The 24,621-nt window shown below is 45.4% G+C and overlaps 1 protein-coding gene across 1 annotated transcript in view; it reads right to left on the reverse strand.

The window, feature by feature from the left end:
• Window positions 1-704: 704 nt before the first annotated feature.
• CLIP1 (CAP-Gly domain containing linker protein 1) overlaps window positions 705-24,621 on the reverse strand; it is a 73,889-nt gene continuing 49,972 nt past the window's right edge. The window contains exons 20-27 of the mRNA XM_056859767.1: window positions 22,157-22,271; window positions 14,417-14,469; window positions 12,834-12,854; window positions 7,176-7,293; window positions 6,513-6,663; window positions 5,758-5,807; window positions 2,599-2,723; window positions 705-971 (exon numbers count right to left, since the gene is read on the reverse strand). Coding sequence (XP_056715745.1) covers window positions 749-971; window positions 2,599-2,723; window positions 5,758-5,807; window positions 6,513-6,663; window positions 7,176-7,293; window positions 12,834-12,854; window positions 14,417-14,469; window positions 22,157-22,271 — 856 coding nt within the window. The 3' untranslated portion in view covers window positions 705-748. The remainder of the gene's footprint in view (window positions 972-2,598; window positions 2,724-5,757; window positions 5,808-6,512; window positions 6,664-7,175; window positions 7,294-12,833; window positions 12,855-14,416; window positions 14,470-22,156; window positions 22,272-24,621) is intronic.

Consider the following 24,621-nt stretch of genomic DNA (forward strand, 5'->3'; position numbering starts at 1 on the left):
TTTCTTATATATATTTATATTTGTATGTATGTACAACTTTACAGGAGCGGAAAGAACCTTGGAAGGGATTCCATCAATGTGCACAGCATAGAAGTTTCTGTATTATAAAAGTTTCCCAACAGTAGCTTTGTATGCTTACCTGCTTCATGATATTTTGTTTAAACAATATTTCACACCGTTAAGAAATCTTGCTGAAATAAAGGCACTACAGATCTCTAGGTAGCGCACCAGAGCTTACAAATTCTTTGATCAAGAGATAACAGAGCAGATGAAAATTAATAAAAACAGCTCATCTCTCAACTCATTCCAGTGTCGAAAGCTTTACAAAAATCTAAAAAACATACAAACGCAGCTTTAAGAGCTTAGTGCAAATATGAAAATTAACAGCATAATTTTAAAGGTCTTTAAATAAGCTGAAACTAAGAGTGTTTTGATTTCCTATAAGTCAAGGTCATGACAAAGGGCAGCTCCCCTTACAGACGATAAAACCCAAGAGCTGGAAAGGAAACTGGCAGAAACTTGCCTAGTAAAATTATTTATTTGATTTTAGTTTAGAAAGGGCAGAATAAAATATTTTGTTGTGGAAGATGAAAATATTTCTATTTGGTTGGTTGGCTGGCTGTAAAGAGGCTGAGGGTAGGGGCCACCGTCCTATCTTTCCTTGAAGTCAGCACACCTGAATGTCGGCAGTGGATGTTGTTTGACAAACACACCGAGCGAAGCTTGTTCTCCCTGGTCCTCAGTTGCATCAAAAGGTCTCGTCGTCGTTGCAGTTTGTCGCCCAGTGCCCAAACACCTCGCAGATTTCGCAATAGGGGCGCTCTTCTTTTCGGCTGCCGTGATAATTTGAATGGGGAGGGTCGTCTGGTGCCTGCGCCTGAGTCGGACAGTCTTCAGTGTCGTGAAGATCGAAGCAGTCGCAAATGTCGCAGAAAAGGCGAGGCTTCTTCTTAGTCGGGTTCTCTTCCTCACTGCCGGGAGCAAAACGTGACAAGCTCATTTCCTTGCGGTGGCCCCACGGCCCTGCTCAACTGTTTATCATCACAACTGATTGCCAAAAATAGTTACACAATTCTAGTGAAAGATTACAGGAAATCCAAAATGCTTGGAAAAAATAGGTTGTTGAGGGAAGAGTTTGCTACCTGCTAGGTCAATTCAGATGCACCCTGTACACTAAGGAAAATTCTGTTTTCCCACAACCCTTCTCCAAGAAATTACCACTAATTGCAAACCATGGACCTCAAGGCTCTCTGCAGGTCTCAAATCTCCCTTTGGCTACATCAATCTTTACTGGAGATGCAAGCGGCCTGAAATTCATACTTAGAGCGCAATCCTGAAAGGGGGGGTAGATCCGTGGCGGCTGGGAGCGGCAGAGCTGCACCCCCTCCTCAGAGGCTTCCCAGCCGTGGGCACACAAAAAACCCTTAAAAAATAAAAATAAAGACTAAGGGGTAAAGGCCCCCTTGAAAAAACAAGGCTGCGCTACTAAAAAAATGTAGCGCATCCCTACCACTGCTCAAGGGGGCATGCCCAGGGCGAAAGGGCAGAGGAATGCCCCAGGGAATCCCCCCCGCCCAATGCCGGCGCAGGCTTTCCCTTCTGGGAAAGCTCTGCTGGCGTGGCTGCGGTGGTGGCAGGGGCTGGTGGTGCCTGGACGCCAGTGTTTGCCCCTGCGCTGGTGTAGGTGCCTCCTTTTTCCATGATAGTGGCACCTATGCCAGTGACGCCAGCTCCACAAGAATTCCCTCCCCTTAAGAAATGGCCTGTAAGGCTTTAGATTTTTTGGTTTTGAAACAGCACTGGCTCAAGCTCCTCTCTAGCCTGACAATCACAAACAAAGCCACCACCCTACAGCCTTGAAAGGTCAAGGTCTCCTTTGGTCTCACACCAAGTCGCTATCTCCAGTTCCCCATCCATCAACGGGGCATCCCAATCACAGCATTAGGGCATTCAGAGGAATGGCGCTATCCACACTGCTGCCCTGACATAGTTTAGCTACAGTAACTACCACAAAAAACGATTTCCTAGTAGAAGAAAGCCTGGAAACTATTGTAATAGGGCAGTGGACTAGAACACACTTTGAACTGTCTTGCTATTTCTGACTGAAGGGGTCTGCGTGATTGGCAACTTCATAGGATCATAGTTGGAAGGGACCACCAAGATCATCTAGTCCAACCCCATGCACAATGCAGGAAATTCACAACTACCTCCCTCCCCACACTCCCAGTGACACAACTATCTCCCCCCCACACTCCCTACCTCCCCCCCACACACACACTCCATGCCCAGAAGATGGCCAAGATTACCTCCCTCTCATGATCTGCCTAAGGTCATAGAATCAGCATTGCTGACAGATGGCCATCTAGCCTCTACTTAAAAACCTCCAGGGAAGGAGAGCTCACCACCTCCCAAGGAAGCCTGTTCCACTGAGGAACCGCTCTAACTGTTAGAAAATTCTTCCTAATGTCTAGATGGAATCTCTTTTGATTTAATTTCAACCCATTGGTTCTGGTCCAACCTTCTGGGGCAACAGAAAACAAGTGGACTAAACAGCCCGGATATGGAATGCAACCATGGAGCCCAAGTGATATCAAATACCTGTCATAGTTAATAACTTCTTCCTCATTGCCATTGAGAGCTGCCTCAGACATCATTTCCACTTTCAATTTCAGCTCTTCATTTTTCCTCTGAAGATCTACTATTACAGAATTTAGGAAGTCAATCTAAAGGGTTTGAAGAGAGCAGAAAAAAGGAGACAGGGTTAAAAAGTCTGACCATTTAAAGATGGAGCTTCAGCAGAAAATGTCAGCACGAGCAACTTGCAAGGCAGGGTCTGGCTACCAAAGAAAAACAAACTCAGCTGACTTCGTTTTTTTGTGCCTAAGAAACAGACACACACTGTGCACTTTTAAGCATTAAACAGCATTAATCAGCCTAATTACAGAACAAGGCGCAAACATGAATTGTCACACCTGGAAAACATCTGTCTTCTGGGACAGCAGTTATTGGAGCTCAGCATATTGTGATCTGGGGACAAGAACTCTGCTCTCCAGCCACTGCCTATAGGTGAACACGAGGCTAGCCCAATTGTGAGGCAGGGGGATGGGAAATTTCAGACACCCCTTCCCCCAAATTCTAAACTGAATGGCTCCCTCTTATTACAGCAGGAGCATGGCAGAAGCAAACTCAAGATTATCTTGACTGATTTCCTAGTTGAGATGGGAGCTCAGGAGCTGGCAGGACGCTGTTCACAACACTTTACTACGTGCCGGAGCACTTTGCTCAGGTAAGGTGACCAGAGCGGAGCTGATTCCAATCTTTGTTAGGGTCAGGGCTGGTTCCAAAATTGGGGGGGGGGGGGCTTGGCAAGATGCTGTCAAGTCGGCCATCCTCCCAGGCACAGCAGTGAAACAGCTAGAGAAGCCAGGCAAGCAAATGGCAAACAGTTGGGGACCCTTATTGTAGTTGCTGCTGCAGAGTAGCAAGCCTTCCCAAGGTCATGGGACTACTCAACAATGCCCATTCCTAATGCCAGCCCTGCCTGAGTTGCCTCTAGGGTTGCCAACTTCCATGTGGTGGCTGGAGATCTGGAATTACAACTGATCTCCAGGCTAGAGAGATCAGAACCCCAGGAGAAAATGGCTGCTTTGGAAGGTGGACTTGATGACCTTATACCCTGCTGAGGTCCCTCCCCTCAGCAAACCCCGCCCTCCCCAGACACAACCCCCTCCCCCAAAATCTCCAGAAATTTCCCAACCCGGAGCTGGCAACCCTGGGACTTGCTTCTGCCCACTGCAGAGAGGTATTGCTTAACAAGAGCAAATAAAAATTAAAACTGCCTTGTTGAGTTGATATGATTAAAACCGACAAAGCAAATAAAACAAAATTAAAGCAGAGAAAGCGGAAACAAACCATATGCTGATTGAAGGAAAGAGTTCCCAGCAGCAGGTGAAAGCAAGGGGGCAAAAGGGAAAGAAACCACATGTTAGTATGTTCGTTGCATTACTTAATATCAAGTAAATATCATTACTTAATATCAGCGTGTTATCAAGAAGCGGGTCCATTGGATATCATTTCTGACCTTCCCCCACCTCCTCAATTTTTCACCCAATAAAATAAAGTGGTATTTTAGAATAGCACTCATTTCAGTGACTCCTGCTGAACCAGCAGTTACAAATTGCTGCTGAAATTCTCCACTTGCCTCTGGGGGTCAGTGTTCACATTTAGTGCTGTGTCTAACCATGAAGGGGTTCATGCTACTTGAAGTACACATTTGTGCATAAGATGTGCATGAATGTATAGGTAACATGCAGATGATTGCAATGGATTCACCTTTAGAGTGCTGTGTTACCTGCACGTTACCATGGCCCCCTTGCTCACTGAAACTTTAAGCCTTCAGAAAGCCTTCACGCCACAGGTCCCTAATGGTTTTGAGCTTGTGGGCCTTGGAATTTTGAGAGGGGATGGTAAGTACCATCCCAAAATGGCTGCCCCAGGTTCCCTTTAGTCACCGTGGCTAGAAGCCAAGGATAGACCTCTCCTCCAGAGCTTGGCCAATATAACAATCTATCACATGAAGGAAGACTGTGGGTCAAGTAAGAAAAATTATCTGCCATTAAATGTGTTTTTTTGCTCCTCTTAGGAGGCATTTCTGGGGTTATATCTTTCTTATGGACATGACTGGTTGGCCTTTGTGGCTTGAATTTATTTATCAGTTATCAGATATGGGCATAATTGCAATGTACAAAATGGCACAGGAAGTGGGTTGTCCTGCTAAGATTCATTCTCCCTGAACTGCAGAGGAGACCAATTGACTTGATTTACTGATGTTTTTTTAAATAATGGTTTTATATTGCCACTACCATTGGTTTTATAAGACACTACTATTACATACAATAAACTAACAAAGATAATGATTCCTTGCAACTTGCAAGCCCTCAGACTAGATAGCATATAAAAGTCCTTCTTGGACCCCAGGAGTGGTCTAAGGCCACCTGATTGGTTTCCATCCCTGAGGCTAAGCAGGTTCCAGCGTGGATGAAAGAGGGAGATGGTTTTTCTATGCCGACTTCCTCTACCTTTTAAAGAGAATCAAATTGGCTTACAATCACCTTACCTTCCCCTCCCCACAACAGACACCGTGTGAGGTAGGTGAGGCTGAGAGAGTTTGCTGAGAACTATGACTAGCCCAAGGTCACCCAGCAGGCTTCACGTGGAGGAGTGGGGAAACCAACCCAGTTCACCACACTAGAGTCTGCCGCTCATGTGGAGGAGTGGGGAAATCAAACCCGGTTCTCCGGATTAGGGTCCATCACTCTTAACACCACTACACCATGCTGGGAGAATGCTGGCAGCAAAAGCCAGTTCCTTTTTCAACTGGAAGCAGGGATGCATTGAGTCACCTTCTTTTTTATTATCAAAATTAAAGGTTGTTAATCTCCCTTTAATAAATAAATCCTAAAAAACTCCACTGCTGAACAGTTTTACACAGGCAAAACCTTTAAAATTGTTTAGTACAAGTCCTCTAATAAGATGCCGGGGGGGGGGGGGAATGCTCTCGTTACCCTCAGCTGGCCTCTAGCCAGCCACGCCCTCCCCGCTCTGGCATTTTCTTATGCAACTCTACACGATTTCGGTTGGCCCCGTCTGCTACACAGTTGGCCCCGTCTGCTACATTTGTCACTCTCAAAAAAGAAAATCAGCCATGTGTAGCCAACACACTGCTGCTACACGGTACCAACACCTCAGAAACCATACCTGGCTTTCCTGGGAGTTTTCATCCTCGATGGTGCCACCAGCTATGTCATCTTGAAAGAGAGAAAAAAAGTCATGAAGATACTTCAGAAACCTGTGTTACTGGTGCCAGACTAAACCCATCTGAGGCTCTTCAAGAGCTCACAATTGGCTGGTGAGCAGGATTTTACCACTCCCTAGCTTCCCACATGTTTAATCAAGTGCAGCCACATGCTAAGATTTTCTCTGCCATTTGGAAAGATAACGCAGATCAGCTGGCTACATGAACTCTACGGTAAAGTTACCACTTTGAAACTGGAAGCCGGTGTTCACCCTCTGATGAGAAAAAGAAGACCCTCATGCCGGGCAACTGTACACGCCTACAAGTGACAGAGAATTCTTATGTGAACACACCTGCCACTGAGTGAAAGCACTCAATAACATGACAGGCATATCCCACGCCTCGTTTGGATGACCCATGATGATTGATCCAAGGATGGCAGTTTCACACATCCAAGGCTATCAAACGAGAATGTCAACAATATAATGTAGTGAGAGCTCTTACCCTGACTGAATTACTATTATTAAGTCATTTCCTTCTTTGACAGGATGGATTGAGATGAGGTGGTGGGCACTTAAGATGGAGAGCTTCTGCCATCATGGCATGGTGAGATCCCAAAATAACTCTGCTGTCTGAAGGGATCCAACGCATGTAGCCAACCAGAGTTCAGCAAGTTGCAACAGCAAAGCAGCAGCAACTGGACCCAAGCTGCATTTACCTGATGAGCTGGGAGGTAGGTGCTGGCTCTCCCTGAGCTTCTGCTCCAGATTCTTTACTTTGAGCTCAAGTTTCAACTTATCAGACTCCAGCGACTGAACTACAGAATGCAAACTCCTCGCAGTGGCATTTTCTCCACGAAGTACTGTGACCTATGTTAAGTGGGAGAGAGGAAGAAAACATACAGACTGGAGGAAACAAAACCTTATAAGGGGACGTAGCCCTAAATACATGAAATGTAGGTCTAAAGTAACTAGTAGTCACAATAACCAAAAATAGAATACTGCCTACTACCAGATGCTGGAGCCAAACAACTAGGGATCAGTCTATCATACTATTCTCATGACTTCCCCCAGGGCCCCTGGTTGGCTACTCTTCACAGCGGGTTTTTCAGGTTCAGCGAACACACCACATGGCATTTGGCCCTGTCGTTTTCGTTTGCTGAACTTTTCATCTGAACATGCCCTTCAGTGGCAAGACTTTGTACTGACACATCTGACCCAACTATTTTTCCACAGGACACATTCACATGGTAAACACCAACTCTGTGGTGTTATATTTGTCTGAGTGGAGCACTTGTCCAAGGAAAGCTTGGTTGTAAGAGGAAAAGGGGGTATTCTGCAAACAAGCCACGAGTTAGCTGAGGGTGCTTCTAAAATGGTACCTCATTTCTGAGTTTTTCCAGCTCTTCATCTCTCTCTGTGATCAAGGCACTAGTAATACTGATGGATTTCTGTAAAGAAGTTCTCTCGGCATCAATTTCTTTTTTTAACTCGGATTCTCTAAAAGAGAGAGTCACACAGTTTCAGAAGTTAGGTGAAGACTGGTTCTACTAACACTGCTTCAAAACCAAGAAAAAAACTCAAAAAAGTTGATTTCTAAAAAAAAAAGAGAGAGCTGTATTAGTGGAAACAATTCTTAACAGAAAGTTTCAGTTCTACTTTAGTTGACTGAGACTTTATATTTGGCTAAAATTATTTGGGATTTTACAACAGTGGAAATAAAATTAAAAGTTTTACCTACGAAGATTCATGCCAGAATCTGCATATCATCGTATCCATTAGAATTTAAAGAAATATGTTAATAGGATTTGGAGACAGAGAATTAAGGAGGGGGAGAAGCCTAAACTTCCAAGTTTTGTTACTTCTCAAAAAATAGTTATTCACAAGCAACGCAAAACACATGCAAAGCTTAGTTGCACAGTTGTCATGCAAAGCATGAGTGGAGCTGGAAATATCGTCTGGTCCTCACTAACTGTGTAACTTCAACATTTCCACAGCACCCACGGAGAAGGTATCTGTAGTAACCATGGGAGTGGATAATTGAACACCAAATGGGAACACCTTGAGTAAATCAGTATCCAGAATCCACCATTGTAATGAACAGATTATGAATCTTGTAATAGAAAAATGTGAACGCATGAAGCTGCCTTATACTGAATCAGACCCTTGGTCCATCAAAGTCAGTACTGTCTAATCAGACCGGAAGCTCTCCAGGGTCTCAGGCCGAGGTCTTTCACATCACCTACTTGCCTAGTCCCTTTAACATGAGATGCTGGGGATTGAACCGGGTCTCAGGCAGGGGTCTTTCACATCACCTACCTGCCTAGTCCCTTTAATTTGAGATGCTGGGGATTGAATCGGGGACCTTCTGCATGCCAAGCAGATGCTCTACCACTGAGCCACCGCCCATCCTTGTAACTGTGTGTGAAGTCTAAAGTGCCTAAGAAATCAGTTATGCAGTGGTCTCGTGTGCAGCCTCGCAAAGGGGATCACAGCTGTTGGGGAAGCCATAAGACCAAGCAGGCTTTGGATATGCCAGGCACAACAGTGACTTCTGTCCTTGCTGATAGTCTTTTGGAGACTGGTCTGGTCTTAGACCTCTATGCTCTGTGCCTGGGTTGGGCTTGAGGTTGAAAAGGCCACTGAGAAGAATACTGTGAGGGGGGGTGTACCTCTGAGACTGGTGGTGATGGAAGGAAGGGCGAGGCGGATAACGAGGCTTATACGGCTGAGGGACCTGGGTTGTACTGCCCCAGGATTTGGCTGTTTTGTTTTTTAATTTGGGCCAACATGTCATCAGTCTTTGATGATAATAATGCTACAGGAAGGACAATGCTGCTGCGGTTGTCTTGCTTGTTGGCTTCCTAGAGGCACCTGGTTGGCCACTGTGTGAATGGACGGCTGGACTTGACGGACCTTGGTCTGATCCAACATGGCCTTTCTTATGTTTATGTTTTTGAGGAGAAAAGTTGTGAGCCCTCAAATGGTAGATTCTTGACCCTGGCCTTTGTCTCAGGTGGCAAAGCAGTCGATCTCAGCCAAGCATGCCTCCGTAAAGTAACAGGTATGAATGGAACAATCGGCTGCATGGTGGCCCATGTTCATCTGTTGTTTAGAAAGTGTTACTGCTTCTGCTTGTAAATGTTTGGCCAATGACCTCTTGTCCTCAGGAATAAGGTCTAAGTAAGCTGACATATGGTCCCACAAAAACAACTGATATGCCGCCATTATGGCCTGGTAGTTGGCTATGTGCATGTTATGCACTGAGGAGTAGGAACATTCACTGATGGCTTCCAGCCTATGTCCCTCTTTTTCTGAAGGTGCAGAATGCGGCCCCTGTCTCGATCTGGCTTCTGCCTCTTCTGCAACCAAGGAAGTGGGGGCAGAGTGGGTGAACAGGAATGAGCAATCCTCCTGCTGGATCTTATACACATTCTCTACCTTGCATGAAGAAGATGGAATTGTGGATGGCTTTTCCCAAACTGATATGGCTAAGTCTAGAAAAGCCTCCAGCATTGGGAGAGCCAGCGTGGCGTAGTTGTTAAGAGCGGTGGTTTGGAGCAGTGGATTCTGATCTGGAGAACCAAGTTTGATTCCCCACTCCTCCACTTGAGCGGTGGAGGCTAATCTGGTGAACTGGTTTTGTTTCCCCACTCCTACATGAAGCCAGCTGGGTGACCTTGGGCTAGTCACAGGTCTGTTAGAGCTCTCTCAGCCCAAGAAGGGACTTCTTTGGCGCTGGTACTGGAGCAGGTGGAACCGGGGGTATTTCCCTCTCATAACAGTACTCTTCCAGCTCCTGGAAGTGAGGAGAGGGTGTGTGAGGTGGAGGCAGGGGAGTCCGATCCTCCTCCTCCAACACTATCAGAACTTCAGGTACTGTTGGAACTGAGGGTCCAGATTCTGGATCCATTTGGTGAGGTGACTTCAGAGCCCTGTGTGAGAGTTCTGACTTAGATTTTGCTTTCTTGGGGGGGGGGGAGTTCCGACACACTCCCTTGTGACGAGGACGGAACCAGTGATCAGGACAGACGCTGAGGTGGGTCGGAAGATGGAACCGATCTTACAAGGGACACTGATTCCATCTGGGACGACCACTCCCGCACAGATGACATTGCTGCTCAAATATCAGAGTCAGTCACGGCCTTCTCCCAAAGGCCTGCCTCGAGGTAAAACGCCGTTAATCACTCTGGGCTTTGAGGGTAAAGCGCTGACAGTGGTGACTCTCAAACTGGGAGACTCCCCAAGACACAAAAGGCAGAACTAACGTTCATTAGTTTGTGTCATTTTGGTGCCGCACTGGGCACATTTTTCGAAGAGGGAGCATTGGGCCATCAGAAATATGGAACAAAGGTGATCCCACCTCACAAAAATGAAGAACAGCAAGCGCTTCTCAGAAAGATGTCTTCTTTTGTCAGTGGCAGAGAAGGAACTGAGGGGAAATGGCGCTTTTCCCCTTTACGTGTCAATTTTGGCTGGGAATGCCACAAGCCTGAGGGAAGAGGAGCCTGTTCAGTCTTATAGAGCTAGAAAGTTCTTTCTCCGTGGCTGGCCTGCGCATGCGCCTGCACACAAGAGTGGGACCGCACAGAAGATCGAAGACAAATTATAAATTGTACACATGTGCCCAAACCTTTTAACTGCCTTCTATTCTTCTGATTGCTCAGTGCTATCTTTTTACTGTACACACAGGGCAATGCCCCTAGAAAAAGGTACAGGTGATCCCCTGTGCAAGCACTGGGTCATTCCTGACCCATGGGGTGACGTCACATCCCGACGTTTACTAGGCAGGCTTTGTTTACGGGGTGGTTTGCCAGTGCCTTCCCCAGTCGTCTGGGTACTCATTTTACTGACCTGGGAAGGATGGAAGGCTGAGTCAACCTTGAGCTGGCTACCTGAAACCAACTTCCGTCAGGATCGAACTCAGGTCATGAGCAGAGCTTCTGACTGCAGTACTGCAGCTTACCACTCTGCATCACGGGGCCCCTGGAAACCCCACTGAAGGGAATGTTTGTTTTTGTCACAAGGGGAGCCTGTATAGAAGATGTTCACATGGATTCCTGCTCTTTATCAGAGAAATTAAAATTTATATGATCATATGAAGGTGTCGCTCTTGAGTCAGACCATTGGTCCCTCTGGCTCAGCACTGCACCCTCAAGGACTTAGGCAGAGAAATCCGAGATCCTTTAACCGGAGAAGCTGGGGACTAAGCCTCGTCCTGCATGCAGCTATGAACGATGCCCCCAGCTTAATGGACAAACAGAATGGTCATCGCCCAAGAAGCAGGAGGGGGCCAGTGAGAGAGAGTAGGTCATGCAAGTCCAGACATAACACAATGCAAACTCAGGAAGGGATAAACGTTGGGCCGCACTGAAGATAGGAAACCTGCAGTTAGTGAGAACCACGATAGCCAGCGTATGAAACACAGTTTGATCCTTGCAGTAGCCCAGGGGGGAAAAAAAGGCAAAAACAAGCAACAGTGGCAATACAGCACAGAAGCCCTTTCAAAGCTATGCAGATGTATATTTTTAGGAATGGAAGCAGCGAGAGGAGAATCTGGGATGTACAGACACAGAGGCACACATGACAGCTGGGTCAGATTTGTCTTAAAAAAACAACAACAGTGAAAGAGTTAAGAGGAAAAAAACGCAAGCTGGCCACAGCGGCTTCTCTGAATATCACAAATGCTGCTTTTGTTCTAGAGGAGTTCAGTGGCATTTAAGCCCCAGCTCTGGGTCTGCAGACTGCTTAAGCGCATGAAAGAAATCCCCTCAATTTAAAGGGCTGACCTTCGGCTGTTAAGCAAGACTCTGTGCGGACTGCCAGAGAGCAGAGGCCACCTGGGCAAGGAGGAGGGGGGTATCAAGCCACAGCAGGCTTGGTGGAATAAAAGTGGGTATACTTGGGGGGAGTGAGTGTGTGCGTATGCATTCTGCACACATCTGACTGGGGATCCATGCCCCAGATTCACATTATTTAAGAAACAGAGGATAAGGACATGGAGAAGTTTATAAGTTTCTCTCTACAGCTGTGAGAACTAGAAAACTTGCCAATCTGTGCTCCAAATGGAGAAAGATTGTACTTATGTGGTAAGTCCATGGACACAAGTCATACACACAGCTTTGGATGTGATCGCTGCTTATCATATGGGCTCTGCAACTGGCAGGACACACTTCCATGCTCTTCTGCAAACTGGGAACAGCAGCAGTCAACAACGCACATTTCAAAGATCCCTTCCATCTTCACCTTTTTGACTCTGAAAAGTCCCTCCCAGTTAATACCTCTGAACATACCACCAAGGGTAAGTAAGGTTCTTAGAGCACAAACCCTTGTGGGAAAAAAATACCAAAAACTAATGTTTCAACTGCCTTTCATGACAGGAATTCAGGACCGGCCCTAACTTCAGGCAAAGTGAGACAGCAAGGTAACATTTTAAGATAGCACATTTGTCAATTGAGGTTTATTACATTTTAACTACCATGGGAAAAATCCATTTAGTTGTTCTACTTTAGGCACCAAAATGCCCTGGGTAGCCTCTACTGCTATAGATCTTGAAGTCTAAACGATGTGGTTAGCACTGGGGTTAGTTATATCAGAAGACATATAGATACATATACATCCTCCTGCAATCTGCAAGATCAATCACGCCAAGAAAACTCAACAGCCCTCTTACAAGATGGGAGCGTAGTTACTCAGAACTTGAAATGCAATTTCATGGATCAGAGATCCCCACCAATTTAACAATGGTTTCATTTTTGTACCGAGGGGTCAGGGTCATGTCTGGTTTGGATAGTAATTCCAAATTTTGTACAGTATGCAGACTGCGACCCACCAGAAATGTTTCCTGCAGAAGACCCATTGAACTGGGTAGATTCACGTTCTTGTGCACGTCTAGAGACCTTTCTGGTGGATTGTGCACAGGGCAGTTGTTGATCAATCTGTCCAGACCACACAGATAACCCCCCTGCTACAATCATCACCCAGATTCTTCCCTTGCCACAGAAAAACAAAACAAGAAATTCCAATAATGAAGCAAATACCTTAAAGTGATACTGGGCAAGCTTTAAAAATGCAAGATAACAAGAACCACATGTTAGAAACATGGAAGAGAAATGCAAAATACAGTAAAGGAAGAACTAAATTTGCACTGAAGTGAATTCTGTTGTTGTTGTTGTAAAAATAAAAATAAAATAAAAGACTTAATACTGCTGAGTATTTTACAAAACCAAACCAAAAAGAAAGCAAGACACGGAGGGAACGAAAGGCAGCCAAAAATATGTACAACTTTACTGGAGGAAAAAGTTATTTATTGTAACGTGGATAGACTTTCTTTAGTCTTACCATTAAAGACACACAGATATAGCAAAGGAAGCCAGGGTAGGAAAGGGAAGAGAGAGGAGTGAAATGAGTATTGAGGAAATAGCGCAAGCTCAGAGACAGTCAGACAATTAGCAAATCCACAATGGGTCTAATGAACTGAAGTAACACCGTGCCCTTCTTTAACTATAGAACCTTAAGTATCTAACACCACACCACTTTGACAATTCACACACTCCCATTTTCTGGTAGGGAAAAGAAAATTTGTTCTGGTGAATAGGAAAATGACTTGGAGCTGAAAGTCTGGTTACCCCAGTTGCCTGTGACATCTTGTCTTTTGTACTCCTGTCCCCCAGATCAACAAAGAAATAAAGAGGTTAGAAAGAAATCCTCTTGATATTTCTTGAACCAGCTTTTGGCTGCTTCAGCGCGCTGATTAGTTTAACTTCTTGATTTGTTATGCTTCTAATGTCATGTCCGAATAAAAAAGCATCACAATTCTCTACAGGTAAACTGTAAGAGTGTTTCAGAGAGATAATTCATTCAGGCTTCCACGTAAACTAATTTGCTACCTTTCCTATTAGCATACTAAGTGCTGATAGTGTAACTGCTGGATTCTGGGAGTGTTAACTGGGTAGCACAGACTGAAAAAGGAAGCCATAATTAACCCAGAATAATTTTACGGTATCTCAAAATAGGGTCAACTAATGAGTCAAAGCGTTGCATGAATAGGCATTAGGTGAAGGTGGCCCATTTTCCCAGGGTGCCTTCTTTGTAAACTAGCTGGCATTGTCAAAAAGTTAACTTGAAGATGCCTCTTTCTCAGGCCAAGCAATGACCTCTTAGCAGTATTTTGGCAACCATACTATGGAAGGAATTTTGAAGCTGATCTGCAGGAGGGCTTTGCATTTGTGTCAGATCATGTGCAAGTAATATAATAAATATTCCACAGGGCACTAAAAATGGCACTGAATTATCCTGGGTGTTGAAATGCAGAGAACAGAGAAGGAAATATTTAACTGACATGGCATGTGCTAGGTTAAACGACATTAAATGCTTCTTCAAAAAAATCAAGCATTTGTACGTCATTTTTAGTGATGAGAAAGATGCAACTGTATGCATGTATTTAGTAATTCACATGCACAGACATATTAAACAGTGGAATTGAGCAATCCTAGGGCACTTCCATCATAAAGGATAGAGGGAATAAAACTTTCACTACACTTTTAACTTTATCCCATTCTTCTAGCGATCTGCACACACGCATGCACCCACCCACACACAAACAAACACACTCACAAGTTACCTCTTTTTCATCTCTAACAACTGGTTATTGAGGACAGATCTCTCTTCGTCCAGCTAAAAGACAAAAACAGAAAACAAAATATGGTATTTACCAAGCATTTTAAGCATAAAAGAGATTGTGTTCTATGTCTAACATTTTGCTATCCTTCACAATCTGTCCATCTTCCACAGAAAAAAAAGGAATTTGTTCCTGGAAATACAAAGGGGAACAAAAAGGATCCATCTTAGAGTTGTTAACAGATATCAGTTATTTCCCACAGGCATGTGATCCCAGTGTCTGTCTGTCTCACTCACACACGGCTACATTCAGACCCCACAACAAACCACAGTTGTATAGGCATAAGTCATTCATTCCGGGGTGTCTGCTCCTTTGCCCCTCCCAGCAAAGAAGGATACCCTCCCTGTACTACCAGTTATTCTAAGTTACAGTGGTTCCTCAGTGGAACAGACTTCCTCGAGAGGTGGTAAGTGCTCCTTCCCTGGAGGTTTTTAAGCAGAGTCTAGATGGCCATCTGTCAGCAATGCTGATTCTATGGCCTTGGGCAGTTCATGAGAGGGAGGGCATCTTGGCCATCTTCGAGGCATGGAGTAGGGGTCACTGGGTGTGTGTGTGGGGTAGTTGTGAGTTTCCTGCATTGTGCAGGGGGTTGGACTAGATGACCCTGGTGGCCCCTTCCAACTCTATGATTCTATTATTCTACCATCTCTTTGGCCAGGTGGAGGTGGTGAGTGCTATGCCACAAGCTGTAGCTTGTGAAGGCAGATGCCACAACAAACCACACTTGGTACGAATGTCACAACTAACGGGGTTTTGATCAAAGCACAGTTTATAGGTCACAATCTACTCCGATGTCTGAATGCCGCCCGACAGCCCTTTCTCATAGAGCTCGCATGCTGAGTGCTGACTTGGCAGAGACTCTTCTCTGCCCCCTAATCTGTACATCCCAACAGCCAGCCAGCCACCCTGCCCTTTCTAGAAGGTGCCTAGCCAGCCATCACCCCCCAGGCTCTTCCATGGGTTTTGGTACTCTGGCCCTAAAGGGTTGTGGCCACTTGAACGTTTTTTAAAAAGCGACTGCAATCCGCAAGAGATCTGTCCTAGAACAGCTGCCGTATTGTGCGGAGAATGTGCCAGGAGTAAAAAATAGCTATTTTGGTAACAGTACAGAGCACACCCCCAGCTTCTGAGGACAGCTCATCTGCCTCCCCCGCACAAGCAGGCTACACTTTTTATTGCTGTTAATTTCGAGGCTTGTGCAGAGACAAGAGAAATCGCTCCATCATCAAGCCCTAGAATGCTGAAAGCTAAGAGTTGAAACACAGCTCAAACCAGAAGGAAACAAAATCGTGCCACACCATTTTCTTCCTTCATGCTTCTGGGATTTGCTCAAAAGTTTCAGGGACTTTAAAGTCAAGTCCATTCCTTCTACAAGTGATGCACATTTTTGCCCAGCGCTCGCTTCTTGGACCCAAATCAGTGAGTCCTAGATCAAAATTAAGCCTGAACTCTCCCTAGAAGCTAAAGTGACTAAACTGAGGCTATCGTACTTTGGTTACATCATGAGAAGGTAAGAGTCACTGGAAAAGACAATAATGCTAGGAAAAGTGGGAAAAGAGGAAGACCCAACATGAGATGGATCGACATGAGATGGAAAGCCACGACCCTCAGTCTGAAAGACCTGAGCAAGGCTGTTAACAATAGGATGTTTTGGGGGTCATTAATTCATAGGGCCGCCATAAGTTAGAAGCAACTTGACAGAGCTTAAGACACACACTCACTTGGATCCACCAGTCTTTTTCATGTGATGAGTGAACACATGAAGCTGCCTTATACTGAATCAGACCCTTGGTTCAGCCAGTATTGTCTACTCAGTCAGTATTGTCTACTCAGACCGGCAGAGGGTCTCAGGTCTTTCACATCACCTACTTGCCTAGTCCCTTTAACTGGAGATGCCAGGGATTGAACCTGGGACATTCTGCATGCCAAGCAGAGGCTCTACCACTGAGCCACAGCCCCTCCCCTGGCTTTTTTTTTGAGCACAGTCCTTTGCTATGGACTCTGCTGTTCTCCTTCCTCCATGATGTGTCTTTGCAGATTTTCACAGACAGCCTGCAAAGAACACCTAACGCAACTCAGGAGCTCCTCATAGCTCTACAACGCAGTGTGCAAAAATCCATACAAAGCCCTACACATGAGGCACCGTTTAGGGCAGATGGGAGTAGGAGACTCTCTCACATATACAGCATTTCAGACTACGTACAATCATTCCTCACCAAATCTTCGTTACTAGGTGGAGTCATAATGGAACCACAGCAAGTTCTCTTAAGAGAGATACAGGTTTTCTGAAACAGTGAAATAAGGTAACCCAACTTACGACATGAATTGAGTCACAAAATCTGCACCTGCTCCCACCATCCGGAGAAACTGTTTTCAATGAAATACCCCAAATAGAAAGACCTTTCCCATCTTATGCAAGCATTATGGTGCAGAAGTACATATCTGCAAGTTTTTTCAAGAGATTCTGGTCCTGGGAACTTAAGGAGAGAAACAGGAAATGTTGGGCTTCACCCTTGAGAACTACAAGATCAAACTTTTGTCTACTTATCTGACTAGTTCTGAATGAAGCCACGAGAAGCAACTTTGCTGAACAGAGGAACTGATTTCACAATTATCTTCTTAATATATAAGCACAAAATTCCTTTAGATCTTAAAAGAAAGAGTTAGAGCTTTGAAAACTTTCTAAAAACTAATGTCTAATTTTGAAGTATTTGAAGAATGGAACCCAAATTCGAAATACTACAAGCAAGAATGTGTCCCCATGCCAAGTACATTATCTGACTGGAAGTCCTTTAACTAATTACAAAGCACCTAATTATTTGTGGAGAAATGCAGATTATCCCCCCTTCCCTTTGCTAACTCTATGAGGGGAAAACTGCTTTAACCTTTAGATGTCAGCATTAATCATTCATGAAACGGTAGTCATTAAAGTTGCAAAATGTATCATGCATCGGTTAGAGAATCTGACAGACACTGGCCAAAATTTATATGGTTACCATAGTGACCGTTCAAAAATACCTACAACACATGCTGAAAACTCATCACACTCATCTTAGAAGGCAGAAAACTCTAAAAGGCGGAAAATTAGAGTATGTTTTGGCAGGCATTTTATAACTTGCCCTGAAGAAAAATGTACTCAGTCCCGCTGAATATTTTGCAGGCCCTGCCCTATGCTTAACTAATGTTTTAGTTTTAGAGAAGGTTTTCACCCTTCTCGACTTTTCACACGGGCTTCTCCGTGCTATGGAATGAAGGGTGCTGATCATGTTTTTGTGTGAACCATGCCCAAGAACGTGGTTCTCTGCAGGGGCTTTGGCTCTCAGAACCTCCGCTTTGCACGAAGAAGGTCCCAGGTTCAATCCCTGGCATCTCCAGTTAAAAGGACCAGGCAGCAGGTGATGTAGAAGACCTCTAACCTGAGTCCTTGGAGAGCCGCTGCCAGTCTGGGTAGATGACACTGACCACGGGTCTGATTCAGTATAAGGCAGCTTTGTGGGTGAACACACTCCCCACACCCCTGCAACTGCACATTGTGGATATACAGGGATAACAGCAAACTCTTTTGAGCAGCTTGTCCATCATGACAGATCTCATCCAAGGAGCCTCAGAAAACCCAACATCTTATAGAAGCATCACTCATATTTGGGGCAGGCCAATATCGGGGGGGGGAGGTCGCTTCCCCCATGCTGACACCCCAGTTCCAGCTGTAATGCCTACTGATATTGGTCAAGCATGCACAAAAAACTTGGGGTGCTGGCAACTGTCAAAAGCAGGGGAGACACAGAAAGGAATGACAACAGGAGGGGGCCAAGGGGGGAGAAGCAGAGGAGAGCCAGCGTGGTGTAGTGGTTAAGAGCAGTGATTTGGAGCGGTGGACTCTAATCTGGAGAACCGGGTTTGATTCCCCACTCCTTCACATGAGCGGCCGAGGCTAATCTGGTGAACTGGGTTGGTTTCCCCACTCCTCCACATGAAGTCAGCTGGGTGACCTTGGGCTAGTCACAGCTCTCTTAGAGCTCTCTCAGGCCCACCTACCTCACAGAGAAGGTAAGGTGATTGTAAGCCAGTTTGATTCTCCCTTAAGTGGTAGAGAAAGTCGGCATATAAAAACCAACTCTTTTTCTCCTTCTCATCAGAGCAAGGAAGTCCCCAGTTCTAGCCTCACCCCAACCGAGAACACCACAAATTGGCCTCAGGCATCCCTCGTCTGCTTTCTGGGGGAAATGATACTTGCTCGCCAACCTGTATGATAACTCTCTAAGGTGGGTCAGCGTAATAAACTCCGGAGTGCGAATGGGTGGTGTGGATCTGAAACACAGCTTGTCTAAGGCTGCTATCAAGTTCATGGCTGTAGTGACATTTAAATCTTTTCTGTAGATTTAACACCCATTGGCTATTCATCTACCACTTCACACTTTAAAAAGGGGGAAATGAAATTTAATTTTTCCTTGACACTATAAAGAGAAAAGTTGCCCCATCACTCACGCAATTGACTGATCTACCTGACAGCAGACAACGCAGTATCTGCTTCTCAGAAAGTGTCATTAGCTGTTTTATCCAAGGAGTGATATATTTATTTCATGCAGTAATGTTTTATGGACATGATAAAACAATGTGGGCTAGGGAGTCTACTTGATCCGGACAAAATGGGGAGTTGCGTTCTTCTGCAATAATTTTAGCGACATTTGTACCGGTGAATTCCCAGCTCTAGGCCTCGTTGGCTTTCAAAAGCCCTTGGGCCTCTCTCCCATTCCCATCCCTCCCTACTGCCCCCTTCTTTATTGCTTACTATTGCCACCCAGCATAAATGCATTACACGCATTCAAAAGTGCTATACCAAAGTTAACGGGTTTTTTTAATGACTGTGTAATGGGGACAACTCCCTGGGAACTCTGAAATAAATGAGAGCCGTGCAAGGGAATTGCTGTGCAGCTCCATTTCATTTCAACGGGGAATGAACAGGAGATGTTCCTGGCCGGCTGTGCTGTGTGGTATTTTATTGAATCCATTCAGCCTGCCCCCGCTTGGACCATCCTCGCTGACACTTCCCCATGTTGATGACTCTACGGGGGTCTTCTTTTTGAACAGCTCCGTAGGCAGCTTGTCCTTGCAGGGATGCTAATCCACCTGCCTTATATAGGCACTCATTATGAGGTTACCTTTCCTTTTCTAACATCCTAAGCCTCTTCCAAATCAAATTAAAATGCCATTTAAAAACCAGTAAACTCAAAGCCCCAAAGCCCTCTGTTGGTACAAGCCTAAGTATGAAGTCAGAACATGCAGTAAACTTTGCAAACAATTTTAGTTTCAACTAATTTGTCTCCTGCTGGTTCCCCAAAGAGACAAAGGGCAAGAATGGCTGTTCAGAGGTAGAGACATAACCCCTGGGTGCCTCGTTTCTTCTTTACTTAACAGCAATGGCTGATAGAACTTCCCCACTAAAGTGATCTTAAAAGTGGAGTGACAGAGACGCTGCTGATGTCTAAATTGCAGCACAAGAATTATCTGCTCTCTTGAGAAAAATCTGGCATCCTGAGAAAAATATCAACGTAAACAAATACACCTTTCAAGTTCTTAGAGCTCATCTTTGCAAAGAAAAGCCTCAAGGAGACACTGTTCTCTTCCCGACTTCTCGTTCTCCTACCACTTCCTTGCCACCCCCTACCAAATTATTTTCAACACGTTATAAATGGAGGCCAAATTTTGTGTATATTAAGCAAGTGTACGCAGATGTTTGGCTTGTCTGCAGAATTTGGGTTCCTTCCCCTTTGCACAGAATCATAGAGTTGGAAGGGACCACCAGGGTCATATAGTCCAACTCCCTGCACAATGCAGGAAATTAACAACTACCTCCCCACCGACATGCCCAGTGACCCCAACCTTCCCCCTGCCATGCAGGATCCCACAATCAAAGCACTCCCGACAGATGGCCATCCAGCCTCTGCTTAATCATGACTATGAGAACAGTAAAGACGGACTGTGTGAATAACAGCCAAAATCGTGGTGGTGGGAAGACCTTGAGCACTAGGAAGAAGATTCTGAAGCACCCCCCCCCCCTTGGGCTGCTGCCGCTCAGCTTCAGTGGAGTGCCAGCAGCACAGGGAAAGATGTCCTGCCCTTGAAGAGACTGACAACATCTGGCTGCCCCAAAGGGAAGGTTCTCTCTGAAGGGGCAGAATCAAAGAGAAGAGTTCCTTTGGGGCCATCACATGGGCAGAGGACCTGAAAGGGAGCTCGGTATTTAGTCTTCTGTACATGCATACTGCGCTCTGTTGCATTATTTCTCATGGATTTTGTAAGATGCCTTGAAGGCTATATAAGGTGAAAGATGGTTAAAAACAATAAGTAACTCTATTAAACAGTGGGGCCATTCTACAGCACAGGTTGACATTGCTGTTTTCCTTAGATTCTTGACCTGCAACGCAAGCGTATGCAGAAGTCAGAAGTCAATCACGTCTTACTAAATTGGGCCTAAAAAGGTAAAGGTAGTCTCCCTGTGCAAGCACTGGGTCATTCCTGATCCATGGGGTGACATCACATCCCAACATTTACTAGGAAGACTATGTTTATGGGGTAGTTTGCCTTCCCCAGTCATCTTCCCTTTACCCCCAGCAAGCCGGGTACTCATTTTACCGACCTCAGAAGGATGGAAGGCTGAGTCAACCTTGAGCCAGCTACCTGAAACCGACTCCTGTTGGGATCGAACTCAGGTCATGAGCAGAGCTTGGACTACAGTACTCCCAGGTTAAAAAGTATAGCATCGCAGCCTTACAACTTAACTGCAAGACGCCCCAATGTAGTGAACAAATGCTGAGCCCCTGAGTGGATCCTTTTAATCCGGCCAGAGTTTCCTCAGCAGAAAGCTGAATGTCGAGCAGTTCTGGCTCATTTTGGCAGGGTTTTGCCCAAGACGTCCACAGCAGATCTGTGCCTGTCATGGCAATGTATTCTGTACAGACACTTGCAAGCTAATACTGGTAATCCTGTTAGGCAGCCTCTGAAAGACCACACACCTGGCCGGCTTTATAAATCTCACAAGTGCAACAAGACTAATTTACATATATTACTGTGCAAAACTGTCACTTGCTCAGAACACACAGCTTCAATTTCCCAATGTTGGAAAATACACTTTCCCTTACTCTCCTCCTTTGAACATTCCTTGTACAGATTAGCATTTTAAAAAAACAAAAACGCTGCACAATCTCACTACAGAGGTGTGTGTCAGAAAAACAATGATTCGAGAAATTAAAAATACTGACCAAGGCTGGCCACCCTCTGAATTCCGTGCTTGCAGGCTTTCTGTCAGTAACAGCTTGCACCGTTTTCCACCCAGCTCTATTCTGCTGAGCATTCGTGATGGGTTATGCAACTCTCCTCTCAGTTCAGGTGCTCTTACAGACGATATCAAAATAATCTCCAACCGAAGGAAATAAATTGCTACAGTAATAGCCTGAAGAGGAACTGATTTTGCGTGACTTCCATGGGTGAGGGACAGTCGCCCCCCAGGGTTTATGCCACAATAAAGCTGGCTCGTCTTTAAAAGGTGGCTCGGATCTTGTTATCTTCTTGCTTCTAATGACAGCTAATCTCCTAGAATTTCATCAGGGAAGGTGTACCCCCGCCCTCACCTACATACACACAAACACAGAGCAAAGCCCCCTCCAGAAAACCAAAAGGACGTACCTTCTGATGACCCGTGACTTCACCTTTGCCCAACTCCCCAGCAAGTTTAACGTTCCCTTCTTGCAATGCTGCAAGCTGCTGGGACTTCTCAGCCTCTGCCAGCTTCAGTGCTTCTCTGCAAGGACAGGGAGTGCATGGTTACCATAGGAACAAGAAGGGCAAGGGGGAAAAAACCCACGAGAGAGAATCAGCTTTGCAGCTCGCAAAAAAAGAAGTACGTCATACGCTTAATGAGATCTTTAATAAGGCGACAAGCCCCAGCCCCAATACCACCCCCCTACAGCATTGATCTTCAAAAACAGATCAGAGGGTGTTCCCATGCCATTGCTTCTATTTTCTGTAAGCGTACTTCTATGCCTTTTTAGACTCCTCCCAACAAGCCCTCAAACACCATTAAGAACTGCAAGTGAACTGGGTTAAAAATAATTGCACTTATTACAGATGATTAGATTCGAAGGGACGCAGGTGCCGGTTTCCCCCTCACCAGTTCTTGTAATCTGAAATAGATGCTTTCACAACTAGTTTCTACATGTGGTGTGTGTGTGTGTGGGGGGGCACTTTGGATTGAGGCCAAGTTGAAGTGCCCAAGAGGGATCAAATGGGATCAGGCCAGGAGGAGACTGAGCCAGTCTTCTAATTGACCCAGAGCGTTCTTAGGGGGCTGCTGCCTTGGAGGGCCACGGGTAGGCAAAAGCAAACTGAGCAGACTGGCCCCCGCAGTGCTGCAAAGGCCACTCCGCTCACCTGGCTCTGGAGCTGTCTGAACATCCCAGCTCTGTAGTAGGTGACCCACCAAGTCTGGTTTGTTGCAGCTTGGTTTGTTGCTGCTTGAGCAAACGGTTGGTGCTTTAAGTCTGAATTTTAACCCTTGGTGGATTTTCTGTGACCTTCAACAACCAGATGTTATTTATTTACTTCATTTACACCCCACTTTCTTTCTTTTTTCTTATTAATAAAAATGGACAGTCAACAATAAATATATACATAAACTAAAAATAGTCCCATAATCACATAAAGTCACGCAAAATGCTTTACAACTCTACTTCAGTAACCCCTTCTCACTTAACCAAAACTATATCTTATCATATAATGGACATTTCCATTCTCTGAATCATTCTTGTCCATAAAAGGTATACACTATTAATATCATTCTTTTTTTGGTAAGCGGTTAGCTTCACTAAAATAGAGACCTCATTTGTTTTTGATATCCAATCGTGAATCTTAGGGGAGGTTTTCGGGTTCCACTGCTTAGCAAAGACCATTCTTGGTGCAGTTATCATATGTCACGCAACTATCCGTCGATCTCTTGGAATATCAGGAAGATAGTTCAACAACAAGGTTTCTAACTTAAATGGAATTTGTTTCCTCAACCCAATCGACATAATTTTTACAACCTGTTTCCAAAAGACTGATGCCCTTATGTACACCCCGCTTTCTTCACCAATGGGGACCCAAAGTGGTTCACACAATTCTCGATCAATTTATCCTAACAACCCTGTGAGGTAGATTAGGACGAGAGTATATGACTGGTCCAAGGCCACCCTGTGAGCTTCCACGGCAGAGTGGAGATTCGAACCTGTGTTTCCTGATCCTAATCTCACCACCACACCAAGGTGGTTGAGGGTCTCCCTCCCAGTATTCCTCTTTGCTTATCGCTTCTATCATTACTTGGCGAAATGTAGCAGGTGGTCTAGAAGAAACCAGAAGAGCTGGAAGTTCTGCAGTCTGACAGATGTTACTGAACCATCTGGCAACTTTGCGGATAAGATGCAGAACCTGGCAACTTGCTCTCTGCAAGTGCTGTGGGGGGGGGGAGAGTCCTCATTCTGCATAGTGCTGCACCACCTGTGTACCATTGGTTCCCCAACGCTGAATGGCTAGAGAGGAAAACCACAGGAACCAGCACTTTGCCAGCAGGCACACAATCCACTCTGTGATCCACATCCAACGGTTGTGTAAGCACTCAGCCACCCAACCCTGGGGGTTATCGCACTCAGCCTTCTAGGGCATTTTTTAAAGTTGGACAACGTTATATAATAAATAGTTTCCGATGTGTTCCCTACTGCACTCTTCTACTCCAGCACTGTATAGGATTTCCGAAATGTTGCATGGAGGGGGGGCAGGGGGGCTTCTTGCCGGACTCGCGGGTCCTGCCGCCGCGCCGAGAAGAACCCCAGAGAAGGGTGGCTGGCTGGGCTGGGGGGGGGGCGGAGGGCTTCTCACCAGACTCGCGGGTGACGTCACTTAAACGGAACCAATACACCGCTTGTAAAGGGTTTTTGGATACCATGGCCAATAAACTGTTGGAAGACGTCTTCACAGCTGAAGGGGCCAAAGTAAGTGTGAACACCATTTTTTACAACAATTTCAAACTGTTAATAAATTGGTGGAAAAACATTGAAAGTGCGAACAGATTTTTTTACAACATCTCCAAACTCTTCAAACATCGCTGGGAATACCTAGTG

This window comes from Euleptes europaea, chromosome 13 (genome assembly GCF_029931775.1).
Source record: "Euleptes europaea isolate rEulEur1 chromosome 13, rEulEur1.hap1, whole genome shotgun sequence".
NCBI classification, from domain to species: Eukaryota; Metazoa; Chordata; class Lepidosauria; order Squamata; family Sphaerodactylidae; genus Euleptes; species Euleptes europaea.